Raw genomic sequence first — 23,694 nt, forward strand, 5'->3', positions numbered from 1 at the left:
TGCACAAACAGCAGCGTGTGGAGGTTGCAGCCCAGTTCCTGAGAAGGTATGAAGATTCTCAAAGTATTCTGTAGAGAATTTGTCAATGGCAATGAGACATGGGTGCCATCACTGCAACCCGGAAAGCAAAATACAAAACATTATGAAAGAAGTGGTGCTCATCTTGCCTCGGAAGCAGCCAAAAAACATCTTCTCTGTAGGAATGCAGAAGCTAGTTGAATGATACAATAAATCCCATCTTGCATGGGGATTATGTGGCAAAGTAATATGTTCAATTGTTCACAGTTACAGTCAAACTGCGGTTTGCGAAGAGGATGAATCAGGAATAAGACCTGCATGAAAATATAGGCGGAAGAAGACGCAAGCATAAGACCTGCATTGTAGGCAAAGACCCCTGAGAGCCCCAAATAATTATATTTCTAAGAGAGACATTGTGCATATGAATTCAATCTTCTAAGCAGTCATTTTCCTCTCTGCTAGTAACAGAGAGATTCACCTTTGCTCCAGAAACCAGCAGTCAGATCTCCTGACTGTGACATCACTGTTTTGGGACTTTTCAGAACAGTACAATACATGGTAAGAAGTCCTCCTAAGAAGTACTAGTGAAGGACAGCGTAACTTAGGAAGATGGGGGCTTGCTCTCTAAAATTATTAGCCTTAGTATTGGGAATGCATTTGTCAGGGAAATACAGAAAGGTCAGTTTTGGCACCAGGTGATGTCATGCTTCAGTATGGCTCCATGATAAGTGTATACACCATATAGCTAATAAAAATGATAAATGTGATGTAATCTGTAACTAGGTGGTACTCTAGGCTATTATAAATATTATGCCGACGGGTATAACAGGAAGAGAAGAGAGAGGAGTCAGACCCAAAAGAACATCAGATTGCTATTTCATATGTATGTTATCCTTATAGCCAATATGCTATACTTTGCTATTTCATGTGAGTTGGCTTTTGCTTATTGCTAATAAACCTATCTTATTGTAACTGTCTCTATCATGAGGTCTTTATTATGGGCTGATAAGATCTGCAGCCAATCTTATCAGCAAGTAACATGGTTTGCGAGTGTTTTGCAAGACAAGCAAAACACACCCGCAAATCTTAACTCGCAAAACAAACGCCAACCAAATAAATGAGCACAATGATCCTCACGCCTGGCGTTGGCGTATAGAGATGACAGAACGCTGGGCGCCCTGAAGTTGACATCATCAGTACCCCAAAATCTGCTCATTGAGAACTGATGTATGTACGGAAGAGGGAGGAGTAGGAAGTTTGTGCTCAGGTGAGGTCTTTTCCATTGCCTTTGGTGCAAAGTTAATCATTTGGCACCTTGCCGGGGTCTGGAGAAACAGTGGAGAGGTTCCGATTGCATTTGTCCTCGGTGACGGTGGATGACCAGAACTGTGCCTGGAAGTAGGCCTTGAAAGTCGAGGCGAGCGAGGCTTCGTCGAGGCGTCCAGCGAGTGGATGGGGCTGGAAGCGGTGGATCGCAGCAGAGGTGGTTGGGTGGAAGCACCTCAAGGTACCCGCCAAGCCTCGAGGTCTGGCATCGAGGGTATCGGTTCCAACGGAGGCACTCGCAAAGACTCTGCTCCTTGCATCGAGTGTACCAGTTCCAATGGAGGTATGGCCAGACTCTGCTCCTTGCGAGAAATGCATCAATGCCAGACCAGACATTCGCAGAGACTCGGCTCCCTGCAGAGAGTGCGTGCGTCGCTGAGGCACTGGAGGCGGCTCGACCTCGCGGGAGGCCTCCGCCTGCCCAGGCTGGATTTGGGAGAGAAGCTTCGGCCACATAGTGATAAAGAGCTCGATGAATTGCTTCTTCAGCAAGGTCTGGAACGAAGCCGGCAAGGAGGGATCCGCATCCGCAATGGGACCTCCTGCACGGACTTCGCGCTCCCTGGAGCCCTGGTGCTTGGGCTTAGAAGCCTTGGGCACCTTTAGCACCACGGGGGGAATGGGCTGCTGCGCTATCTGACTTGAAGAGGAAGGCACCGCAGCAGGTTCCGGAGCCGAAGCCGGCACAAACGAAGCAGGCTTGAGCATGCTCGGAGCCGCAGAGGTGGAAGGCTGAATAGTCGAGGAGGAAGTCGAAGGTGTAACGCTCTTCGATGAGGGCAGCTCCGTCGAAGCCTCCATGCTGAACAGCGACTCCCACAAGATGCAGTGATGCTTGAACGCACGTGCTGTAAGTGTGGAGCAATGCCGGCACGATTTCGGAAGGTGTTGAGGCCCGAGACACTGAAGACAGTGTCGATGAGGGTCCGTCAGTGAAATCGCGCGCTGGCACTTGACACACTTCTTAAAACCGGTGATAGGCCGGGACAGAGGCTGAAAAAGCTCCACCGCAAGATCGAAGCCGCGGGGCTGCGGCCACGTGGCCTGCCTGGTCGAACGAATGGAGGAAAATTTTCTTTTTTTTTTTTTTTGAAAAAACAAGAAACACGACGAAAACGAGTAAAAAGAACCCAAAACTGCGGACTCAGAAGGCACAAGTGAAGTTACTTCACGCAGAGAGTAGAAGACAGACTTCTCGGCTCCGCGGAAAAGTAAGAACTGAGGAGATGCGCTGGTGCACTGGGTGGGAAGGCACTCGCGCATGCATGGTGCGGGCGACTCGAAACTTCTAAAGTTTCTACAAGCAAGTATGCTTGTGAGATGTCCGCATCGGGGTTCCATCGGATGACGTCACCCAGTAGTGAGAATACCTGCCTGCTTGTCCTGGGATAATGCTGACATTTATTATATACAAGAATCACACCTATCAATGATAGAATCAAAAAAGCTTGAGGGGGGTTGGGTGAAGCAATGTTTTTCTGCCTCTGCAATTGGGAAAAAAGCTGGGGTTGCCATACTAATAAACAAAAAAATGTACAGCTAATTTCCAATTGAGTGATGCTGATCCATTGGGTAGATGGGTACACGTGAAAATGAGCATGGGAAATAATACCCTGGAATTGTTTAATGTGTATGCCCCAAATACGAATCAAGTAGAATTTTAAAAAAAGTTACAACAATTATTACTCCCACTGGCTGCTTCTAATTTAGTAGTGGCTGGAGATTTTAATGCTGTAATGGATCCATTATTGGATAAAAAACCAAGTAAAATTATGAAGTCATTAGGATTAGATAATTTAGTACAATCTAGTGATTTGAAAGATATGGCGGATACTTCATTTTGATGATCGAGAATTTTCTTTTTGCTCACAAGTTCATAAATCTTTTTCAAGAATAGATTATATTTTTGTCTCAAATCAAATAGTACAAGTGATAAAAGCTTCAATAGATCCAATCATTTTATCAGATCATGGTGGTGTATGGATTGAATTTAATTTTGATAAGCAGGAATATAATAGCTCTGTATGAAGATTCGATAATACATTGATTGCGGATTCAAATTTCCTTGAAGAATTTAAATTAAAAATGATCGCATTTTTTCAAATTAATATTTCAGAAGAAATTACCTCAGAAACATTATGGGATGCATTTAAAGCTACAATGAGAGGTAATATTATTTCATATTTGGCATTTCTTAGAAAACAACAAACAATTTTCTAATTTGGAAATAGAAATAATTGAAATTAATTGATAAATGGGAGCAAAATAATCTACAGGCTCTTTTAAAAGTAAAGGATAAATATAATGAGATATCTTCAAAGTTGATAAGGAAAGATTTGTTTTCCCAACAAACTCTGTATTATGGAAACTCAAATAAGGCAGGAAGATTATTGGCAAATTATCTTAAAGCAAAGAAAAGAAGAACTAAAATTGTTGCAATAAAGGACGAGAAAGGTGATACACATACTCAAATTGGAAGTATTTTAAGTCAATTTCTAAATTTTTATAAAGACCTATATTCCTCTGAGCCTTATGGAAGTAGAGAAAAAGATGGATTAGAATTTTTGAATCTTATTGAACGGCAGAAAATTCCTGAACATATAAAAAAAAGTTTAGAAGAGCCTATATCATTAAAAGAATTAGAAACAGCGTTGAAATCTCTTAGAGTTGGATCCACTCCAGGTGGTGATGGTTTCACAGTTGAGGTTTATAAATCATTCCAAATTACCCTTTTACCTCATTTACTAAATTTATATCAGTCTCAACTAACTAAGGGTTGCATTACAGGTACTATGGCAGAATCATTAACTATAGTTCTGCTAAAGCCAAATAAAGATCCCACTTTGGTTTCAAACTACAGGCCTATATCGTTAATCAATGTAGATGGAAAACTTTTGGCTAAGACATTGGCTTTACGTTTAGCCAAAGCTCTCCCTTTTATTATTGGTATGCACCAAACTGGATTTGTTGCTAAGAGACATTCATCTAATAATACCAGATTGGCTTTTCCTATATTAAATTTAACAAAGGCCATGAATGTGACAGCTTTCTCTGTATCTTTGGATGCAGAGAAAGCCTTTGATCATGTGGAATGGATCTTTATGTATCAGGCATTAGATTGGTTTGGTATAGGTTCAGGATTTATACAAATGATTCAAATATTGTATAGCTCCCCTACTGCAAGATTGTATATAAATAATAATTTTAAAGAGCGTTTTAACTTGCAGAGGGGGTTAGGCAAGGCTGTCCATTATCTCCTTTGCTTTTTGATATTGTATTAGAACCCTTGTTATTAGCTATTCAACAAGCTAAGGGGATACAGGGTATTCCTTATGCAGATCGGGAATATAAAGTTTCGGCATATGCAGATGATATACTGCTTCATTTGAGAAATCCAGAAATTACCATTCCATGCTTGCTTGAGTTAATTGAGAAATTTGGAAAATTTTCAGGATATAAGATTAATTGGAGTAAATCAGAAATTCTTCCACTTAATGTGCATTGCACAAAGGGTTTGTTTGAATCATTCTCTTTTATATGGAAGGGAGATGGATTAAAATATTTAGGAATTTGGATTAAAAACACGTTGGAGGGCACAATGAAAGAGAATGAAAAATTTTTATTAAAGAAGGTTACAGAAATGTGTGAGCAATTTTTTTACATCTTTCTTGGTGGGGGAGAGTTCAAACAATCAAAATGATGATGTTGCCTGTGGTTTGTTATCAAATGAGTATGATACCAGGTTTTTTTCAAGGGTCCTTTTATAAAAAATTAAATTGTATTCTTACAAAATTTATTTGGCTAGGTAAAATGCCTAGAATTGCTTTAGTATCTTTACAAAGACCAATTACGGAGGATGGGGTAAATTTTCCAAATTTTTATAGGTATCATCAAGCCTATATTTTATGCCAGGGTATGTATTGGGTCCTCCCAGAGCTCATGGAGATACTCCAGATTGGCTATGGTTGGAATGGCGACTCATGTTCCCTTTACGATTATGTCATGTTCTCAGTATTAAGATGCCTAGAGTATATAAAGAGAACAGGATATTAATAGATACATGGAAAACATTACGCTTTGTTAGTAATTTAACACCTATACCAATTCATAAGTCAATAAATCAAACAATCTGGCTAAACTCCAAGATTTGAATTGGCGGATTTAAAGTCATTTGGAAGCATTGGATTATTGCAGGTATACGGATTTTAGGTGATGTCATTTCAAATGATAAACTGCTTGATTTTTCACAGTTGCAACATAAATACGGTCTTAATAAATCACAAAGTTTTAAATGGTTGCAACTGAAGCAGGCTATTCAGGAGGGGTTCCCTGATTGGAAAAATCTTAATAATCAGTATAGTTTGGAATTCTTGTGCTTTCAGGCGGACTTCCTGGGACACCAAACCGCACAGTGGTATAAATTGATATCTGGATATATGAATAAAAAAACCAAAGACAAGTCTTAGAGACATTTGGAGCATTGAGATTAAGCATCAAATTAATGCGTCTCAGTGGCCACAAATTTGGTCTTGGAGAATGAGATGTTCGGTGTCCGCATCTATGAGACAAACTTGGTTTTTCCTTTTACATAGAGTATTTTAGACCCCAGTTCGATTACAAAAGTTAGATTCCTCTAAGTCTAATAGATGTTGGCACTGTAATCTTGAAGCAGGGACTCAATCATTTATTATTCTATTGTCCCTTTATTATGGCATTTTGGAAATCAATTTGGCCCCAAATTAATTGCCTACTGGAGAATCATGTGGCATTATCCTATGATACGATTTTATTCGGTATGTCAATGAGAACGAAGAGCCAAATTTCATCAAGGAATAATAAACTTTTAATGATTATGACAGGAGTCGCCATACAACAGATCACAAGTAATTGGAAAAATTGGAAGAGACTCAATTATAACTTCTGGTGGAATTCGGTATGTCACATTTACAAAATGGAGAGAACAATAGCTGTACAAAAAGGGAATTTTAATAAATTTAATGAGATATGGGGACAATTAACAAATTATTGCAATGAGTAGACATCATTTTAAATTATAAATACAATATTAAGATAGAAGGGATGGGAAGGGGGAATTTAAATTTATTAAATGATCAGATCATTAGGAAAGTTTATTGATGTGATATATTTGATTGAATGTTAGGTTGAAAGGAAGGGAGGGATGGGATAAAATTTTTATCTATTAGTGTCATTAATGATAGAATTTCAAATGATGTATTTATTGATAAATGTTTAACATATATTTTTGTTGTAAGATGAAAATGAATAAAGAATTAAAAAAAAACACAAAACTGAACCAAGACAAAACCAAATTCTTACTTCTAGAAAGAAACAAAACCCCAACCATAACAAACCTAGAAATACATCACATATCCCTTACAACCCAACCTAAAACTGCTGGGAATAATGATAGACAAAGGCTGCACCATGCAACTTCAAAACAGCAAAACGGTTCAGAAGGCATTCGCAACCATGCGCAACTTAAGACAAGTCCGAAAATACTTCCACAATGAACAATTCAAACTCATAGTACAAGCGCTAATCCTAGAACTCCTGGACTACTGTAACATACGTTACCTGTCATGCCCCGCCAACATGCTAAAACAATTACAAACAGTACAAAATACAGTCCTAAGACTAGTATACTCGCTGAAAAAATACAACCACATTACCTCAGCTTTCCAAGACTCACACTGGCTCCCAGTACAAGCATGCATGCAACACAAATTCTAATGCATCCTATTCAAAGCTCTAAATGGAAATGGACCAAGCTATCTGAACAACCGCCTAATCTGGAAAAACACATCCAGACCAAGGAGAACTCAAGCACACATTACCCACCCCCCAATCAAAGGCATGGAAAGCAAAAAAATATATGACGTCTACTATCCACCAGATCAGCGAAAATAGACCGCCACCTCTCAAATCTGCTGACCACGACGCCCAACTACAAAACATTCAGGAAAGAACTGAAAACCGTACTATTCAAGAAATTTGTCAAATGATCTAACCAAATCATATCGACCATTCCCAGATCCCGATGCATACTATAGCTTGTAATCTCCCTGGGAATGCCCAGGCTAATTTCTTGTTGTAAACCGCCTAGAACTGAAAGGTATTGGCGGGATAGAAGACATCAATGTAATGTAATTTATGAACTTGGCCTCCCTAGGATGCTCAATGATATATTTATCCAGTCAAATATTGAGGTCATTAAAATCACCCAGTTTGTTAGACTCCCTAATTTCTGCTAACATTTCTGCATCTGTCTGTTCATCCTGGCCAGATGAACGGTAGTACACATTACTATCCTTTTCTACTTTACACATGGAATTTCTGTTCATAAGGATTCCAAGGTGTCTTATGTTCTGCATGATCTTTGGTCTATTTAATTCAAGGCCCTTTTTAATCACTCTATCAATCTGATCGCCCTTATTGCTGCAATATAATTTGTATCTTGGTATGACAATGTCCCTATTTGCTACCTTCCTTCAAGAGAGCTTGGGACAAGTACATAGAATCTCAACGGAAGAGTAGACGGCATGGGTAGGCAGACTGGAAAGACCATATGGTCTTTATTTGCCATCATTTACTGTGTTGCAAAGGTGATATAGAAACAGAAAAAAAAATGAAGGCAGATAAAGACCAAAATGACCCATCTAAAATTTGCCTGATATGGTGGCTAGGTTTTTAACTTCCACTCTGTGCAAGTTATACCATACCTTCGTTGAAGGTGATGCACTGCACATATATATAAATCACACTCACACATAAGGTATACATCATCATGGGTGGCTTATATAGATGATACTTACCGTTTCATCTGCTAGTTTTTCCAGCTGTTGGATGTATGGTGTAATAAGTGAGTGTAGGTTTTTCAGAATCTCTTCAACTTGCAATGCAGACAGCAGAAATCCCAGTGCCTGCATGAGCCACATACACTGGCTTGTCTGAGATAGAATAAGAGACACTGTGTAAGACTTAAGACACTGGAAGCCCAGGAATACATAGATGGCATATTTCTATCATGGTAAGAGTTCAACTTCCAGCAATACTTATACCAGTGGTGGATTTCCTACAATAGTACTAAGGTCCACTGCAGCTCTACCAGTATATCTTGATCCTGCCCTCTAGTAATCCCCGCTATTCCTAGAGTGTTATCAAGGCACCTCAATTCTTCACTGCTGTACCCCTTGCTATACCACTACTGAGATCCCATACACATCTCTGCTAATGCATCTTATTCTCTACCACACCTCTTTCCATTATGATTTAACCTATTAAAGGGTTTTAAAGCAAAAAAAATCATGGTCAATCAGGGTTTCCCCAAAGACATATTAGATTGCATCAGAACGCTTACTGACTCTCTGCTATTAGAAGTGCATTTGAAGGCACTGATTATGGTCTCTTGTGGAGGAACTTGAGAGAGCTGGAATTTTATGACTGTGTCTTTTCTATCTGGATGTCAACAATGAATATGCAGGGGAACCCAAAGCTTACCACCACTCTTTCAAGGTTCTATCCTTTTGCTGCTACTTCTCAATTTGTACTTGTCTCCTTAGTAACATTATTCCAAGAATGCAACAAGTGTGTTACAGATGGCATTCTGCTCGTTTCTTAGGTCCAATGGTTAGATAGTACTGCATAGCAGTTTCTTCCTTTTTCATTTGTGGTGTCTTCAGGACAAAGGAGAATTGTACTCTTTTATATCTGTAATGTTACTGGTGTATACATCCCACTGACCATTTTTTACATGTGATCTACACTTTGGACCCCTGAGGAAAGTTCAGTAGAACCGAAACACGGACCGTGTTGGGCCCTGTTACTACTAACTGGGTCACTTCACCATGCAGTGGATGTAATTACCTTGAACTTTTTTTTTTAATATATAATATTTCTTTATTGAGCAAACCAGTACACACATAACATAAGAGTAAAGGGACATCCATCAATCCAGAAAAAAAACCGCCCTACCGGGCATACAGAGAAAAGGTCATAAACACAACCAAGATCAGATATCTCAGGAACAAGAGGTGCTCAATACAAGTTTCCATGTAAAACCCTCTGAAACCCCCCCCCCCAAGGACATATCGTAGCACCCCAATACTATAACATACATTAGAATACACAGTAGAAAACCGGATCCAAACCTCCCCCCAACCCCCCCACCCACCCCTACTCCCGACCTGTGAAATATATATATGAAATACACAAAATAGACAAAAAATAGACTAAATGGGGAGGAAAACTAGGTCAAAAAGGGAAGAAAAAGAGGAAAAAATAAAGAGAAAGAGAAATGAACCCCATAAGAGAATCCAAGTAAGAATGAGTCTGAAGAGGGAGAGTACAGAAGAGGACAGAAGACCTCAGTAGAAGCTAACAGTTCAATAGTAGACTCCTCTCACGATGGGGAAGGGACAGCCAATACTCCTCCCATACATCCTGAAATCGAGACCACCTTCGTTCATCCCGAGTGCCCGCAGCCCCTCTTTCCAAGAGAGCTAAGTCATAAATTCTTTAACAAGTCCCTACAACCTACTATGCGGGGACATTAATATCCACCTTGAGCAACCCGACCAACCAGAAACCTTGGAATTTTGGTCACTCCTCACCCAACTAGGCTATGACAAACACCCCCCCATCAAAACTCATCAAAGAGGTCATCAGCTAGACCTGGTAACTCTCTCCTCTAAGGAACAGACCAACCCCACTTTTTATTGGAAACAAGGCAACTGGTCAGACTCGCTATGGTCTGACCACCGTCTATGTACCTTCACCATTGGATGCCAACATAAACCCCCCAAAAACAGCAAAACGAGAACTACAAAAACCCACACTACTAGAGGAAAGATCGACCCAATGGAATTCTGGTCCTGCTTCAAAACCAACACCAACCCAACCGAAGAAACAGAACAACTCATGAGCTCCTGGATCAAGGATAGTACCAACATATTAAATGAGATTGCCCCCATTAAAACCCGCAGAACAAGATCCACAAACAACGAGGGCTGGTTCAATTCAGAACTGCTGCTACTAAAAAAGGAACTCAGAAAAGCAGAAAGACTTTGGCAAAAATCTGGAACCCCAGAACATAGATTGGCCTGGAGACTTAAACAAAAAAATTACAAAAACCTCACTAAAGAAAAAAGAAAAAATTTCTACTCCCACAAAATCGGTAATATAAAAACCAACAGTAGTAACCTCTTCAAACTGGTCAATGACCTATACAACATCGAGTCCTTCACAAACACACAAGAAGAATCCACTTTAACGGCCAACACCCTCGCAGACTTCTTCAACACCAAGATTCAAAAACTAAGATCAACATTACCCAATAGGCCCAACCCACTCAAGCTGTTCCCCATCCTCCCAGACCCGGATATATCGAACCCAGACCCAGGAACTAGAACAGACCTAAGCTGGAAACAATTCGCAACAATTGACTGGCATACCTTTAACACCTACTACAACAAATATACACACTCCTTCTGCAAACTGGACACATGCCCACCAAACATCATGAAAGCCGCCCCCCCCCCCCCCCCACCACTTTAAAGCAAACATGATGACATGGGTCAATTCTCTTCTATCCACAGGAAACTTCCCGTCAGAGCAAGGTCATATCATGATCACCTCAATTGTAAAAAACGCGAAAGAACCGCCAAATTCCCCTGCCAACTACAGACCAAGCATCCCCCTATTTACCAAAATAGCAGAAGGGCTGGTAAAGGCGGAACTCGTCACATACCTAGAAAAATTCAACCTCCTTAGTGACATTCAATCAGATTTCCACGCTGATCACAGCACTGAAACCATCATAGCCTCCCTTCTTGACCACCTCCACAAACTCTTTAGCCAGGGCTCAAGTGCCCTGATTATACAACTAGACCTGAGCAGTGCTTTCGACCTGGTCGACCACTCCATTCTCTTTGAATGCCTGGCCCACATCGGCATCTCCAATCAGGTCCTCAGCTGGTTCCAGGGGTTCCTAAGAAATAGATCCTATAAGGTGCTCAAGAACAACTCGTTCTCATATAGCTGGGACAACACCTGCAGGGTCCCTCAGGGCTCCCCCCTGTCACCCACTTATTCTATGAGTGATTACCTCTAAAAGTGCTGAGGGCTTAAAAGGCTTATGTGAGTCCTCTCACAGATCCAGGGCAGCTATCTGGTTGGCATCCGGTATCTCCATGCATGATGCCAAATCAACAGCTAATGACGAACCCAACTGGAAGAGTAACAGCATAGAAACCGAATTCTCTTCCTCCCAGTCTTGATCAGACTAGAACCCCATTACTGGAGCATGGCTTTGCTGCGGAGAACAGGAGCTTTGAGTGGGAGAAAACCTCAGTGCTACAACTGCCAAGACTCCAGAGAGGTTAATGCGGCCGCTGTAATTCAAGTACATCATGCTGCTAAATTCCAGAGCAAAACCCTGACCAGGGCACTCAAATGGGCCCCTGCGGGCAATCCTGTATCTCCCTCCTGGGTTTTCCCAGAAATGGAGTGACTTTTTTTCACTAGGGCCACACAGTTGCCATTTCACAGCTCAGACAAGGATTTCTGACCTGGGACTCGGGCTAACTGGGAACCCAAACTACCAGAAGGACTAGGCGAGCCTCTCAACCAGATAAAAAACCTAAAAAAGAAAAAAAAAACCCAAAACCCACTCTGCGAGTGAAGATGGATAAATCCACTGATTCAAGACCAACGTTCCTATTGAACTAGAAAGGAGCTGAAAGGAGCGATAAAAATGGCTACGGACCTTTACGTGAAGAAAATCAATAAAAACAAGAGAAAAAGGAAGCCGATATGGTTCTCCAACCTAGTGGCTGAGAAAATAAAGGCGAAAGAGTTGGCGTTCATGAAATATAAAAAAAACCCAAGAAGAGGAGAGCAGAAAGGATTACAGGGTGAAACTGAAAGAAGCCAAGAGATAGATATGTTTGGCGAAGGCACAGGCGGAAGAACAAATGGCTAAAAATGTAAAAAAGGGAGATAAAAATTTTTTCAGATATATTAGTGAAAGGAGGAAGATAAAAAATGTAATTGCTAGGCTAAAAGATGCTGGGAACAAATATGTGGAGAGTGATGAGGAGAAAGCAAATGTGCTAAACAAATACTTCTGTTCTGTGTTCACAAAAGAAAATCCTGGAGAAGGACCGAGATTGTCTGGCAAAGTTACACGAGAAAATGGAGTAGATTCTGCGCCGTTCACGGAGGAGGGTGTTTATGAGCAACTTGAAAAACTGAAGGTGGACAAAGCGATGGGACCAGACGGGATCCATCCCAGGATACTAAGGGAGCTCAGAGAGGTTCTGGCGAGTCCTATTAAAGATTTGTTCAACAAATCTCTGGAGACGGGAGTGATTCCTGGGGATTGGAGGAGAGCGGATGTGGTCCCTATTCATAAAAGTGGTCACAGGGATGAAGCAGGAAACTACAGGCCAGTGAGCCTCACTTCAGTTGTTGGAAAAATAATGGAAGTGTTGCTGAAAGAAAGGATAGTGTACTTCCTTGAATCTAATGGGTTACAGGATCCGAGGCAACTTGGCTTTACAAAAGGTAAATCGTGCCAAACGAACCTGATTGAATTTTTTGATTGGGTGACCAGAGAGCTGGATCGAGGACATATGCTAGATGTAATTTACTTGGATTTCAGCAAAGCCTTTGATACAGTTCCTCATAGGAGACTGTTGAACAAACTTGAAGGGCTGAAGTTAGGACCCAAAGTGGTGAACTGGGTCAGAAACTGGCTGTCGGACAGACGCCAGAGGGTGGTAGTTAATGGAAGTCGCTCGAAGGAAGGAAAGGTGACTAGTGGAGTCCCTCAGGGTTCGGTGCTGGGGCCAATCCTGTTCAATATGTATGTGAGTACAGAATTATGAATGCAATGATGTCATGCAAAATGATAATATCAATAGCCAGTACTGCTTCAGTTTAGGGAGAACGTTCAGATTGAACTAGAGGAAAAGCCTCAGACAGGGGCCCTCCCACCACCACAATGGTGGAAAAGGTGGTTTCGATACTCGTTTAAAAGACAGAGGATACCCACCAACAATATTAAAGAAAGCATATAAAAGAGCCAAATTCATGAATAGAGATCTCTTATTCATCCCGAGGGTAAACGAGGAAGACACTGATAATATTGTCACATGTGTGTTGGAATATTCTCCCAATATTAACAACATTACCAAGATTTTACGTCATCATTGGGAATTATTGGAGTTACATCCTACTTTCAGAGACACCCATTTAAGGATGGCGTTTTCTCGCCAAAAGAATTTCAAAGAGCTTTTAAGTCCATCTGATCTCTTAGAGCCACACACCCCAGCTGATCACATCGGTGGTCACTTTAAATGTGGTAAATGTTCCACATGTTCTATCACGCTGGAACTGAATGGATCTTTTGTTCACCCTAGCTCAGGTCAATCATTTGAGCTACAACAACTCACATCATGCAATTCAACTTTTGTAGTGTATGTTTTCATTTGCCCATGCCCAAAAATATACGTGGGTCAGACTACCCGTCCTTTTAGAACACGAGTCACTGAACACAAAAGTTGCCTTCGGAACAATCACCTTCAAGCTCCCATGGTCACACACTGTTTAGAATTTAATCATGTGTTTGCTGACTTACAATGCTGTGTGATAGACCAAATTACTGATGAGCACCCTGATCGACATGAATGTCTTTTCCGAGCTGAACAAGCCTGGATTTTTAAATTGGACAGTGAGGAACCAAATGGATTAAATCAAAAACTAGAATGGAGCATATTCTTTTGATTTTGAGTTTGACTTTGAGATTTTTGTTTTCGGGGGACTTCACTTACACAGTGTTGCCCTCGTTTACAGATAGCAGCTTAGTCAGCTGTTTTACTGCACAGTTACTTTCCGGGGAATGACGTCATACCCCGAGGGTTCATAACCCGAACACAGTCATAGCACAGCCATCTTTTTGATCACATTGAGACGTTACGGCGTCCTGCTTTAAGGTATGTCATGTGGCTTCTGAAGTTTATTTTGTAGCCTTGCTTTACTTCCAGTATTTTGATGTAATTTTCTTTTCTGGTTGTAGTTTTGATCGGATTTTGTTACACCCTGAGGCAGCAAGTTAGTGAAACGCTGGCCACCGTCGGTGTACCGATCGAAGAGATAAGTAGAAATTTTTCTTCTATCCAGCAAAGACAGTCCTGCTTACAGTTTTCTATTGGGAGTCTTATAGAGGTTTTTGCCAGTGAGGTTACCAACCCAACCACCTTTTCCACCATTGTGGTGGTGGGAGGGCCCCTGTCTGAGGCTTTTCCTCTAGTTCAATCTGAACGTTCTCCCTAAACTGAAGCAGTACTGGCTATTGATATTATCATTTTGCATGACATCATTGCATTCATAATTCTGTGGAAGTGTATTTACTATATATTTGATTTTTCACAACTCCGAGTATTTTGTGCAATATGTATGTGAGTGACATTGCTGAAGGGTTAGAAGGAAAAGTGTGCCTTTTTGCAGATGATACCAAGATTTGTAACAGAGTAGACACCGAAGAGGGAGTGGAAAATATGAAAAAGGATCTGCAAAAGTTAGAGGAATGGTCTAATGCCTGGCAACTAAAATTCAATGCAAAGAAATGCAGAGTAATGCATTTGGGGATTAATAATAGGAAGGAACCGTATATGCTGGGAGGAGAGAAGCTGATATGCACGGACGGGGAGAGGGACCTTGGGGTGATAGTGTCCGAAGATCTAAAGGCGAAAAAACAGTGTGACAAGGCAGTGGCTGCTGCCAGAAGGATTCTGGGCTGTATAAAGAGAGGCGTAGTCAGTAGAAGAAAGAAGGTGTTGATGCCCCTGTACAGGTCATTGGTGAGGCCCCACTTGGAGTATTGTGTTCAGTTTTGGAGACCGTATCTGGCGAAAGACGTAAGAAGACTTGAGGCGGTCCAGAGGAGGGCGACGAAAATGATAGGAGGCTTGCACCAGAAGACATATGAGGAGAGACTGGAAGCCCTGAATATGTATACCCTAGAGGAAAGGAGAGACAGGGGAGATATGATTCAGACGTTCAAATACTTGAAGGGTATTAACGTAGAACAAAATCTTTTCCAGAGAAAGGAAAATGGTAAAACCAGAGGACATAATTTGAGGTTGAGGGGTGGTAGATTCAGGGGCAATGTTAGGAAATTCTACTTTACGGAGAGGGTAGTGGATGCCTGGAATGCGCTCCCGAGAGAGGTGGTGGAGAGTAAAACTGTGACTGAGTTCAAAGAAGCGTGGGATGAACACAGAAGATTTAGAATCAGAAAATAATATTAAATATTGAACTAGGCCAGTTACTGGGCAGACTTGCACGGTCTGTGTCGGTGTATGGCGGTTTGGTGAAGGATGGGCAGGGGAGGGTTTCAATGGCTGGGAGGGTGTAGATAGGCTGGAGTAAGTCTTAACAGAGATTTTGGCAGTTGGAACCCAAGCACAGTACCGGGTAAAGCTTTGGATTCTTGCCCAGAAATAGCTAAGAAGAAAAATTAAAAAAAATAAAATAAAAAAATTTTTTAAATTGAATCAGGTTGGGCAGACTGGATGGACCATTCAGGTCTTTATCTGCCGTCATCTACTATGTTACTATAACATAAGAAGAGTCAGCATAGAAAAATGACAGTATCAATCAGTAAGATGGAAAGAGAAAATATTTCAAGCCTTTCCTGAAAACATATAGGGATGTTGCTCCTCTAACTTCCACCGACAACTTCGTTCCACTGAGCATAAATGCTGCCAAATTCGGTCTAACAATTCCCTTCTTTTATATAAGGAAAAGGCCACTCAATACAAAACTGCCATACAATAAGCCAAAAAAGAATACTATTCAAAATACATAACTACAGCTCACAACTCCTCAGCACTTTTTAGTATAGTATAGTTCAATCACTATCTCCATACTCTAACAAGAAACCTCCTCCTCTGTCCAAACAACCACCTGCTTCCAAGCTTGCACTCTTCTTCGACAAGAAAATTAAAGAGATTAGATCTCACTTAGGACAATCCACCCATGCAACACTCCAAGATTTCACCGACGAGACAACCCATCTATCTTTCAGTACTTGTATCTAGATAGTAGCTTCAACATTCCACAAGTCTGTTGTCTAACAACCTGGTTCAAAATGTTACCCACTCCTTCCAATATCCAAAGATTTCCTTGACTCAGCCAAAGATATACTCATATCTTAGCGTTGCTCCTGGCATGATGTTCACTTGATATGGGTACAAAGAAGGTGAAAAGTTAAAAGGGGACAGGTAGAGATTAACAGGTAAATATGCTTTAAGGCAGAGTATCTAAAGGAGGGGAAATCTGGCTGCTCAACAAAGCCTACTAGCTTAAGAATATTCTGGAGATAAAAGGGAGGGAATTTGGCATTTCTAGCTCCCCTACCTGTTCTCTCACAGCCGAGCTACCCAGATAACCTTATCCAAACTAACTTAATTGAGTAAATTCTTTGGAAAGAAGGTCTGGAAAAGTTCTGTTAAATATTGAACTCATCATGTTTGTTTTAGGTTTTGTATCAATATATGCCAGGGGTGTCCAACCTTTGGCTTCCCTGGGCCGCATTGGTCGATAAAAGTGTTTCTGGGGCTGCACAAACGCACAAATGCTGCAGTAAGACAGAGGAGGGAGCCGGCAAGATGGTAAACACCCGGGGGCAGCAGAGGAAAACACTGCATCGCCCTCGACTGGGGCCACACAAAATACTTTATGGAGCACCCCTGATATATGCATTTTATTACACATGAGAAAAGTGGGGAATTCAGTATAAAACACATTATTCTTTAGGTCACACAACAATTTTGAATGAATCTTTTGTAAAATCAAGATACAGTGACAGAGCAATTACCTTGTGAATCTGTTTCATTAGCACATCCTGTTTATAAAAGAAAAAAGTTTCAAGATTTATTTTCAAACACATTTCTCTCTTATGTGACCCTTTACAACAGGGGCAATTCCTCCCACAAACATCTCCATCATCCCAAGGGACCTACATCTCCCAGGTTCTTTTCACTTGTCAGTAGGGCCCAGCTCCTCCAATATGCCCCATCTCAATCCCCAGGGACTGCTTCTGCTAATGTCCTCCTTCCATTGTCCTGGACCTACTAAGTTATCTTTTCCCTCTCCGTAAAGCCCAACTTCTCTCATGCTCCCCTTCTACATAACCAGGATCAATGCAGCCCTTTAATTTAGCCGCAGAATCTGTTGCCAAGGCAATCAATACAGAAGGATTGAAAAGAGATTTGGAGATTAGCCAGGTAGATTTGGAGAGTCATTACTCATCCCTGGAAATAAGTTACGGAAAACAGATAGAAACACGACGGCAGATAAAGGCCAAATGGTCCATCCAGTCTGTCCCTCTGCAGCATCCACTATCTCAGTCTCTGAGATCTGCCAGTTCTTGTGACCCACATTGGCCACTGAAAGAGACAGGATGGATCTTGGTCTAACTCGGCATGGCTAGTCTTATGCTCCCGACACCCTTGACCTTAGGGCCAATTCTTTCTCTGGCCCTCTTCCTTCCCCTCTCAGACACATATCACCTTCGCCCATTAAAAGCTGGGTCTAGATATTCTGGAAGGAATGCTCCTTTGGAAGTATAAACTTCTCCCTCATCAAGGGACAGCTCCTTCTAGACCAGTGGTTCCCAACACTGTCCTGGAGGACCATCAGCCAGTCGGGTTTTCAGGATAGCCTAATGAATATGCATGAAAGAGATTTGCATGTAATGAAGATGATAGGAGTGCAGATATGCCCCATGCATATTCATTAGGGCTATCTCGAAAACCCAACTGGCTGGTGGTCCTCCAGGACAGGGTTGGAGACCACTGCTCTAGACATTCCTTCGTTCCCCCATTATCAAAGCAACTGCTTCCCTCAAGATGTAGGCCCTTTCAGACACTTTTCTCTATTTTCCCTTATCAGTGAATGGTTAAATGAAAGCTCTCTATCTCTATTCCCTGCCACCTTATACCATGGCAGCCCTCCTTCCATTCTACCAACTCTCAGTGCCATCTCCCCCTGCCTCCCAAGCATGTCTCTCCCACCTTTCCCCAAGGCCATGCATTCCCCCTCCTTTTAATGGGTTCGCACCTGAGAGACAGCCACGATGTTAGCTGCATAGGGGGGCAAGTCGTACTTGCATTCTCGGCAGATCTTTTTCAGTGTGGAAACACTAGAGATGGACAGGTCAGGATTCCCCAAGGCATGCAGCACCAGTGGCAAAACATTGTTAATCATGACGGGATGATCTGCCAGCCATTCTGCCAGTGCCCCTGCAAAGACACAAATAGTTATATATCTTTTCATACATACTCTGGTACTCCCTTGGGTCCTCATCATTGCCATGTTGTACTGGCTGGCAAATTTGAAATTATGTTTAAATCGTTTTTTTATTAACAAGAAAGAACCACAAACAAAGGCAAAATGACAGGCAATAAGTGTTTGAGTTTTACAAGAAAGGTGACCCCCTCCCCTCCCAAGAGGACTGGACTCTGATGTCCTCCTGGATTACAAAGGCTCCCCCAGGGGGCGTGGCTTGGAGCGCATGATATTTGGACGTGTGATCGCGGCGCTCTGATAACCAGGCAGCGGTTTATTTTGAATATAAATAATTTTTACCAGAGAAATTGAATTTCCGTCGTTTTGGGTGTTGTGCGAAGATGGGCAGTACACTCCAGGGAAAGATTGAGGCGGCTTTTGTGACATCCGGGACGGCAAAGCGCCTCAAGCAGGATTTGGCGGCGGCGTCTAAAGCCCCACTTCCTGAGGAAGAGGAAATTGGTAAGAAGGATATTATGGCTGAACTCAAGAAAATATCTAAACAAATTCAAAAGAATGCAGAGAGCATTCAAGAAGTAAAAGAGGAAGTGTTAAACACCAACAGGCAATTGGAGGCTGTTTCTCAAAGGATGACAGTTTAAGAATCCAGAATGGATCAGATGGAGTTAACTGCTGTTCAATCTAAGGAGGATGGTAAACTTATCAAAGAGTTGCAGAAAAAGCTGGTGGATTACGAGAACCGTGGCAGGAGGAAGAACATTAAAATCATTGGATTGGCTGAAAATTTGGAAGGGGGAAACCCGATTCAATTCCTGGAAAATCTTCTCCCAAAGCTGCTGCAGCTGAATACTAAATACCCTAGAGATTGAACGAGCACACAGGATTCCTTTCCAACGGTCAGCAAATAACTCCAAGCCTAGACCTCTGATTTTCAAGCTTCTGAGGTTTAATCAAGGATTTGAAATCTTAAGCTTAGCAAAAGCAGATAAAAATTTAAACTATAAAGGTTCTAAGCTTATATTCTTGCCAGATTTTGAAAAAAGTACTGTGGCTGTGAGGCAGCAGTTTCTTCAACTCAGAGCACAGTTGAAGGAAAAAGGTTACAAACATGGTTTATACTACCCTGCAAGAATGAGAATTTCCTCTGGAAACAAATCGCTTTACTTTGAGGACCCAGAAAAATTGAAAAGTTTCCTTGCCACTTCAGAGCCAATGTCTATGTGAAGTGTTCTCAGGATTTGAAGAAAGAAGGAATGAAGAGGATTTTATGATTTTCAGATATATTATTTTCCAGGAATAGAAGAAAGAAGAAATGAAGAGGATTCATTTATTTAAGGATATATTATTATTGAGTTTTGTCAGGTCTAAAGAAAGTTTATTGTTTTTCAAGGAGGATATAGGAATGAATTTGTTTATTTATGTTCTTTTCAGTGTCTTTTCTTGTGTATGAATGTCATGGGATGTTTGAGGAAAGAATGTCAAAATGTTATATGTTATTTGGTTTTGATTTGTTTTAAGATTTGATTAGTTTTTTGGTTTTTTTTTTAATGAACTAATGGATAAAATGCATTTAGAAGAATATGGTTATGAACTTAAATATTTGGAGTATGTCTTGAATTTATAAGATATATGTCTATGGAATGTGATTTGATTGCTTGTATAATAGATTAGTTTGATTATTTCTTTTTAAAGAAGGAGACTGAGACCCTAGACTCAGGATCCCCCCCCCTCCAAGAAGGTACGAAATCAGATCTCAAAATCCAAAGATAGGGAACCCCCTAGGAGAGACCCCACATAATGTAACAATTGACAATGAACATAAACAAAGCCAAGAGGTGAAAGGTCACGCTACAGCAACTCAGTGCAGAACAGGAGCCTCCCATCATCCTGCAAGACATGGGAAAGAAATTCAAAGCCCGCCATCTACCAAAAACAGAAGGGACCAACCCCGGGGAGCAGGAGAGATTACCGGTCAGCGGCAATAAAACACTAATATGGGGTCCTGACGCCACAGGGGAAGCAATCACCGCCACGCCTCCCAAAGCAGTCTAAACAAGACACTACGTCTACTAGAAGCAGGCACGTCCACCAGTCAGGCATGGAGAAGAGAGAGGAGATGAGCAGGAAAAAAATAATCCCGTTCCAAAGAGGTGTCAGTACATAAGCATTGCCTCCGCTGGGTCAGACCAGAGGTCCATCATGCCCAGCAGTCCGCACACACGGAGGCCCATCAGGTCCAGGACCTGTGCAGTAGTCCTCTAACCGTACTCTTCTATCCCCTTTTCTTCAGTATAAAGGGTAGTACCCAAAACCCAATCCCAGACATCTCGTAAAAGGCAAGCCTGATTATAGAGAGCGATATTCGGCACCCCGAAGCCTCCCCAGTCCCAGGAGCCCAACAACTGCCACCGCAACTTAGGCTTCCTGCCCCCCCAACAAAACTTTGATAGCAAAGAGTATAAGGCCCGGTTAACCCTCTGCAAGAGACACAGAGGAAGTGTCCGGAGCACAAAGAGCCACCTAGGGAACAAAACCATCTGAAAGAGGTGCTCTCCCCTCATCAGTGAAAGCAGCAAATCTCGCAAAGTAGCCAGAACGGAGCTACTAGTAGCAAGAAAACGATCTACATTCAACCGGTAAGGATCCTCAAGTAGTGAAAAGATGACTCAGCCCATTTCAATGGAAAGTCCCCTCCCTAAGACCTCTGAAGATGCTTAGTAGAGGCCAGCGCTTCTGATTTCTTCAGATTTCGAGCAAAGCCTGAAATATCCCCATATTCCTGAACGCTCTTCAAGAGAGTAGACAAGGACCGATGTGGGTCAGTCAAAAAGACCAGGAGGTCATAAGCAAATGCCGCGACCTTAAAATGTGTAGCATCCAGCTGAAGGCTGCTGATGTCTACATTAGATTGCAGCTGCAAATTTGAGATTAAAGAACATGATCATCCCAAGATCTCTTTGGTTCTCACCAATGCCATGTTGTACTGGCTGGCAAATTTGAGATTAAAAAACATGATCATCCCAAGATCTCTTTCCTGTTTGAGGCACCTCAACAATGCTTCAACCAATCAATTTCTACACACATAGGTTTTGACACCGGCACATACAAAATGCATCTTTTAGTGCAGAGGTTCTCAACATGGGGTACACAGAGTTGTAAGTCTCCCACCCTCCTTCTGCTGTCGCATTTTGCCACCATCGTCTTCTTTCCCCAGCTCTCCTGGACTTGCAGCGGCAGCTCACTGTGATTTTAAAAATTTTCCCACACAGCTGCCACTAGCTTTACTATATCGATTTCATCAGGCAATCTCAGGGCCTTTGCTAGGCCAGCTGCCTCCATAGAAAGAAAAAGTTGCATCATCGGAGGTGGATCGTCTTAGCAAAGGCCCTGAGGCTGCCTGATGGAATCACTCTCAAGGCCCTGACCCTTTAATCTCCCTCCTAACCCCACAATCCTCACCCCGGTCCTACAAGGTACCTGGTGGTTCAGCGGGGGGTCTTTGTGGCAAGAACGGGGTCTTCTTGCTCCTGCCTCCTCATGGGTGCCTTCTACAATGGCTGCTGTAACCTCTTGCATTTGCTCGCAGCATTTTCTTAGTACAGTGAGCTGCCGAGAGAGGTCGCAGCAGCCATTTTAGAAGGCAGCTGCGAGGAGACATGAGCAAGAGAGCCGCACTCCTGCCACAAAGACTCCTGCTGGATCACCAGGTATCTCGGGGGGGGGGGGGGGGAGGAATTGTGAGGTTGGGAAGGAGATTAAAGGGTCAGGGCCTGGAGAGGGGAGAGAACCTTGGCTATGGGTTGGGGGGAGGGACCAACCCTCCCTTGCAAAGACCTGCAAGAGATTGGAGGGGAGAGAAGCTATACCTTGTGGCCTACGGAGGGTGTGTGTGTGTGTGCCTCTGCTACCTATAGAGAGTGTGTGTGTGTGCCTCTGCTACCTACAGAGAGTGTGTGTGTGTGCCTCTGCTACCTACAGAGGGTGTGTGTGTGTGCCTCTGCTACCTACAGAGGGTGTGTGTGTGTGCCTCTGCTGCCTACAGGGGAGGGTGCCTCTGCTGCCTACAGGGGAGGGTGCCTCTGCTGCCTACAGGGGAGGGTGCCTCTGCTGCCTACAGGGGAGGGTGCCTCTGTTTCCTACGGATGTGTGTGCGCCTCTGCTGCCTACGGGGGGGGGGGTGCCTATACTGCCTACGGGGGGGGGGGGGTGCCTATACTGCCTATGGATTTTTCGTTCTATGAGACCCTGTCCCGGCTTACCACTAGAGCACCAGAGAGGGTACAGGGCAGGGCGGTGGGAATTTTTTTTTCTGGGTTTTCTTCCTCTACAGGTGGATGCGTCTTATGCTCCGGTGTGTCTTAAAGAGCGAAAAATACAGTATATAAGTACTAATAAATAAAGGTGTCAGTCAATGAGTGACTACAGACAGAACATGACCCACCTGGGGAATAGCCAGAGAAAGTGGGATTATGATTTGAGATTACTGGAAGGACAGAGGAAACAAATTTATTATGTAAATTGTCATTGCGTTGTGTAGGCAATCACAGGGTTTTTACCCCAAAAGCACTGGTACAATTCTAAGATATACCAATGTTTTCTTATAATTTAGCTATTACATGAAAGGTGAGAAAACTTTAAAAAGCAAACAATTTCTGGGGGCAGTCTGCTCTGTTGTCCTGTTTTAAGGAGGTCTTCACGATGTCTCAAAAACTGATTGAAGAGACTGTTCAAAACCTGCAAATTTTGAAAGAAAGTCAGATCTTCTATCAAATAGATTTACTTGCAGAGATTACCCTATCAAATGTATCAGAGACGGATGTGACAAATTGGAAGATTAGGTTTATACCTGCGATAATCTTCTTTCTGTTAGTCCCTGGAAGATTCCATATGATACGTATTCAATCCCAACTCGCAGTCCGGATGTTGCAGAAATTTACATCTTTTCTGAACACATGCTGCACTCCCCCTAGTGTGAGAATCAGTTCAGTCCCAAAGCCAAGCACATACCTGCAAATC

At 42.3% G+C, this 23,694-nt stretch overlaps 1 protein-coding gene across 2 annotated transcripts in view; it reads right to left on the bottom strand.

Annotated features, from left to right (window-relative positions):
• Positions 1-23,694, bottom strand: part of IPO13 (importin 13) — a 237,151-nt gene that overhangs the window by 129,808 nt on the left and 83,649 nt on the right. For both annotated transcript variants that reach the window (XR_004536602.1, XM_033916137.1), the window contains exons 8-10: positions 18,490-18,671; positions 17,246-17,272; positions 8,178-8,312 (exon numbers count right to left, since the gene is read on the bottom strand). Coding sequence is in view for 1 of the 2 variants with exons in the window: in XM_033916137.1 (XP_033772028.1) it covers positions 8,178-8,312; positions 17,246-17,272; positions 18,490-18,671 (344 nt within the window). In the remaining variant the exon portion in view is untranslated. The remainder of the gene's footprint in view (positions 1-8,177; positions 8,313-17,245; positions 17,273-18,489; positions 18,672-23,694) is intronic.

This window comes from Geotrypetes seraphini, chromosome 12 (genome assembly GCF_902459505.1).
Source record: "Geotrypetes seraphini chromosome 12, aGeoSer1.1, whole genome shotgun sequence".
In the NCBI taxonomy this organism is placed as follows: Eukaryota; Metazoa; Chordata; class Amphibia; order Gymnophiona; family Dermophiidae; genus Geotrypetes; species Geotrypetes seraphini.